At 34.6% G+C, this 5,208-nt stretch overlaps 1 protein-coding gene across 1 annotated transcript; it reads right to left on the bottom strand.

Annotated features, from left to right (window-relative positions):
* Positions 3,141 to 4,740, bottom strand: LOC110265297. Its single transcript, XM_021108230.1, has 3 exons — positions 4,614 to 4,740; positions 4,023 to 4,143; positions 3,141 to 3,683 (listed from the first exon to the last, which is right to left on the bottom strand). The coding sequence occupies exons 1-3, from the start codon at positions 4,738 to 4,740 to the stop codon at positions 3,299 to 3,301; spliced, it is 633 nt and encodes a 210-aa protein (XP_020963889.1). The 3' UTR covers positions 3,141 to 3,298.

Here is a 5,208-nt window from a genome sequence, read left to right as displayed (position 1 = left end):
CATTTGATATCCGCCTGACTGAGATTTACAAGGTGACCATAGCTTGCTTCATACCAACAATCTCCGTGGGATCGACCCTTACTCACGTAAGGTTTTATTACTTGGACGACCCAGTGCACTTGCTGGTTAGTTGTGCGAAGTTGTGATTATGTTTGGACCATGGTATAGTGCACCAGTTATTGGCGCCATTGCCAGGGAGAGAACGAGCAACAAATTTTACAACCTCAGAGTAACAATTTCGCATACCAATCATCTCTTTGTTCTTTTATTTGTCAAGTTCATTTAATCTTTTGTTCTTTGATTTTGCAAAACCCCCTTTTCCTTTGTCCTCACAACCGAAAGCGTAGCACTTTCAATTGCATTCCTAAGGAAGACGACCCGAGGTTGAAGTACTCTTGATCTCGGTATATAATTGATTTGAATTTTTATATTTGATGAAGAGGATTCATTGTTGGTTCGGACTATGCTACAAATGAATTGATCCTTGTTTTGATTAAATTCCGAACCAACAACAAATTCTTGTGCATTAAATTTGGCGCTGTTGCCGGGGATGCAATCGAGCACTATCTTTTGGTTGATGTAAATTTGTTAATAGTGTAAATAGCACTTTTTGCACTACAAGAAAAACACCCATTCAGGTACACTTGAAAAGTGTAGCCAAAAGTGAAAAAAAATTATGCCTTAGGCTATGGCTACGCTTTCTGGGTTACGGCTACGCTTTTTGGAGTGATTCCTATTCGGCCGTTGCCTATTCTCAAAGGTTACGCTTTTCTGCACCAAGGGCTACGCTTTTGGCGTTTGGGAATAGGGTGCGCTTTTCAAGTGATGCTGTCTAGGACCAAAGACTACGCTTTTCAGCTTCCATTTTTGCCAGAATAGGCTACGCTTTTCAACACTACTGCATCACCTGTAAAGCGTAGCCACATTGTATACCATGGCTACCATTTATAAGTGTAGCCTTAGGTCCCTCTTTTTTTTTTAATTTTCTATATATATATATATTCTAATAATTTTTTGTACAACATAATATTTAGTAATATGATTACATGTATCATTTTACATTCTTAATTAAATGAGTTAAATATTATAAAATAAAAATAAATACATAATAATAAATAATTTCTTTAAATAATAAAAATGATCTTTCAACAAAAAAATATATTTATAATGAACCAAAAGCATTAGAATGAACATAATTTTGAATATTTATACATCTCACACTAAATTAAGCATACCCACTAAATTAAACATATTCTAAATCAATTATCCATCTCAAAATCTGGCCTAAAGAGCATTTTTCTAGGAGGGACTATTAAAAATCAAGCTGAATGAGCTAGCATTACTGTCATAATCAAGATTCTCCTCTTCTATTATTCTCACCGGGTGAATAGTGCTTGAACTTCCACCATCAGCCTTTTGAAGATGCTGTATCTTGGTAAGGCCGGTGTCACCATTTCCCTTTGGTTCATACTGAGTCTTTAACGAGGGAACTTCTAAGCTAGGAGATGTAACTGGAATTAAGGAATTAATGAAGTCATTGCCATTCATCATATACACACAAGAAATAGAAAGAAATGAAATGCAGACTTTCATCGTCACGGTTGCCATTGTTAGAGGATAGTAAACTGTTGACAAATTCAGCATTATCAATTCTGGAAGGAAAAGTTCTGGATGAGTTACTGTTGGATCCATCCTTCTTTCTGTGACCTATAAGCTTCATCCTCAGTTTACTTGGGGAAATTATTCCAGCTGCATAACAAACAACTTAATTAACAAATTAGAAGGAAGGCATCAACGGTGGCTGACTAATTTGAACTCCATAATGAAGAAGACAATGCAAAAGGTAAATTGAAATGGAACTAAATAGCCTGAGGTTTGTGAATCCTCTTGTAGTCCATGAATAGAGATGAGAGATCTGTGTATGCTTAACAAATGCAACAGCAGTGCAGTTCACTTCAACTTAGCTGCTTCAAGCTTGGTTTGCACAATGAAGGAATGAAGCATAATACACAAGAAACAATGAATCAATCAATGAATTTGTTGCATCAAGTTTCGATTGCTGTATAAAAGTTGAAGTAGTTTCCAAAACATAAGAAAGACTAAAGAACGTAACTATTATTTGACCTGACATGGTAATTATTTTGGTACCTTGTTTTCATAACTTGCTAGGTAGTCACACTTGATATTGTTGGGATGAGACTCATAAAGATTGAAACGATGGTTTCCAACATGTAAAACCATATTAAATGGTGCATTCCATCGAGGGGTTGATCCAAGTCTGACATATATTCTCCTGATTAAGTCCCCAACTTCTACCTCGACAAATGTTTGTAGGTCCTTGTCATCAAAATTGTCCACCGAGAAATTGGCGGTTGTACCATTTTGAGGCCTCCTAGATCCCCCCACCCCCTTGAAGCAACTCCTTGAAAGTTTACTAGCCGAAATCACTCTAATATATATACTGCCACCAACAACCTTCTTCATCAAATAACCAACAGGCAAAGTAAAAAGCTTCTTCCACCATGGTCTTAACCAAGGTGTCAGTAAAAAGCTTTTCCTACAAAAATTTAAATTCAAAATAAGCATGATTACATGAAAGGCTTCAAGCTGATATCCATTTACATAGAATCAGCTTCATAATCCATAATGCATTACAATTTCTAAGAGTTGCATCAAAACTGAAGTTCATATTCTTTCTACAACAGCACCGCAAATAGAAGTCTTTTACGAAAAATAGCACAACTCGAATTTTATTATTTTTCTTGGAACAATTATATTAAATCAAACGTAGTAGAAACACACCAGACAAGAAGAAACACTGGGCCATTCAGTGGCAGGAAGTGACTGGCTTCCACCACTTCCAAAGGCGATTCCTATTCTCACCTCAAAAGTTGATACAACTGAATACAAAAGTGCTTTTCCATCCAGGATTGGTGTAAATAGAAGCTGCAAAATGAATATGAATCTTAGTAACAAAAAGATAAAGCACCAAACCATGTTTTTAATTAATGCATGAAAATCAGTTCACAGCCCCAAAAGTAAAGATACATATCCACATGTTTTCTTTTTCTCTAAATTTGCTTTTTCGAAATTCAAAATGCCGATATTGCTTTTACATACATCAGCCAATGAAATAAAGAATCTAATCAGCTTTCACATAAAATAAATCAAGAATTATTATCCAAACCATCAACAATACAACACTCAAGAACTAGAATAACATGTTCAAAGTTCACTAACTAAAGCTAATTCTAATTTGAAATCCTAATTCAAACTAAGTTAAACCTAAAAATTCAAGTCAAATTAAATTCAAACAAAATCCAAACAACAAAATTAAAATTAACCTAGAGACTTCATCAGCTACAAGATCAGAAAAAATGGAACCTGGTGCAAATTGACAAATATGAGTTACAGGGAGAGGGGGAGGATGCTGTTTGAACTTAGAAAAGATGGTCATACCAATCCAAAGTTCTCTACCTCTTAATTTGACCCAAAATGCCAATGTTGCAGCAAGTGAAATCCCACATAGGTAGAATGCTCCTAGATTTATGAAAGGCCCAAGGTGCTGCCATCCACAGCCTCTAGATATGCAAACAGAAGATTTATGGTAGATAGTGTTTAATCTAACCTGGCAGCAGCCCCAATTCCAAAAGGAATAGAATAGTGTTAAGATCGTATCGAGACTGCACAAGAAAAATCTGACTTAGATTTATAATAAGAAAAGTTATGCTATGTTATAAAACTTACCAAACTGAAAGAACTGATGTTTCAAGTTCTGGATCTGCTAAAATGATAGAATCAAAATTTAGTAAATAATCTCAACCAGAGGAAACAGAACATAGTTCATAAGGTATTAGTTATAAATTCACTCAATTGTTTAGAGCTTCACACATTTATCTGATGTTATCAATCCAAATATCATCATCACCTACACAACTGAATGAGCACTTCCAGGTTCCAACATCAATTAAGATGAAAGAAATTCTCATAAGCTGGACACACACAAAAAAAAAGATACTCACCCTGTACTAACTCTGGACTCAACTAACTTGGAGAGCTGTGTCAATGCCTCCCTTAAAAGCTTAACTTTCTGAATGTCACTGTCCTGCCTGTACCCTTCATCTCCAACAAAAAATCCATGTCCTGATTTTATATTTGTACACCATAACCAACATAAAAATAAAATAAAATAATCAATCAGATAAATAACAGATTAAATCTTGTTTGCCTACAAAAAAACACAGCTTAATTCTTTAGTTTTCAGATGAATTCCGGGTTTATGTGATTAAGGAGAATTTAAATTGGTAATAAAATTTTCATGTAAAACACCCAAAGCAAAGAAAACATAACAAAAAAAAGCATTAGAGAGGAATATAGCTTGAAGCTAGAAATTGAAAGCAACCACTATGTTTAAGGAATTCATCATATTAACTAGATTTGGAAGGTTAATTTCACCAAAAGAGAATTCATTATATTAACTAATCTCCTCAAAACATATTTACATGTCATTGGGAAAAAACAAAAAATGGAAAATTCATAGGAAAATGTAATTGTAATTACCTACCTATTGGTATCAATCTTCTCATCAGATTCAACAACAGTAGCTTCAAAACCATCAATTCCACCTCCATAACTAGTAACAGGTTCACCTTCAATAGTTACGATGTAAATCTTAGCTTTCACAGACACAAGAAGACCACATAGAACTGCAACCAGGCACCCAAACTCCAACAACCTCATTGTGCCAACTCCAACACTTCACGTCCACAAGATCTGTTTCATAATCCAAATGATGACACAGTTGAGTTAGACTGAAAAAACAAAGAAAGAAGGTTAGTTCCAATGTGACACTGATCCGAGTAAATCAGCTGAACGTGCATTGGTAGTTGGTGTTTAAAATAATATAACTTCTGAGAACATAGAAAAGGATCAACAACTCATTCATATATGATGTTTTGTAAAATGTAAATTGTAGCATCATATTGAAAGTCATTAGCAAATCTTCTATTTTGCTTTTTAATTGATATCAAAATACAGGAAACACAGTTGAGCTCCAATAGGGGACTGAACCGACCACTTAGAATTTAGAAACATGCAAGATTACAGCTCTTGAATCAAATTCCTTCCTGTCAAGTTCTACAATGACCAAATTTTGAAACTAATCGACACTAACTTTTGAAACTAAAATAACTGTTATAACAGATGCTA

This window comes from Arachis ipaensis, chromosome B08 (genome assembly GCF_000816755.2).
Source record: "Arachis ipaensis cultivar K30076 chromosome B08, Araip1.1, whole genome shotgun sequence".
Classification (NCBI taxonomy): Eukaryota; Viridiplantae; Streptophyta; class Magnoliopsida; order Fabales; family Fabaceae; genus Arachis; species Arachis ipaensis.
The sequence above is the reverse complement of the archived record's forward strand: the minus strand, read 5'-3'. Positions and strand labels throughout refer to the sequence as shown.

Coding starts and splice junctions, on each gene's coding strand:
- LOC110265297 (XM_021108230.1), bottom strand. CDS start 4,740: ATGAGGTTGTTGGAGTTTGGGTGCCTGGTTGCAGTTCTATGTGGTCTT. Junction 4,144..4,613: donor TTATGGAGGTGGAATTGATG/GTTTTGAAGCTA, acceptor ATATAAAATCAG/GACATGGATTTTTTGTTGGA. Junction 3,684..4,022: donor GAGTCCAGAGTTAGTACAGG/GTGAGTATCTTT, acceptor TTTCTTGTGCAG/TCTCGATACGATCTTAACAC.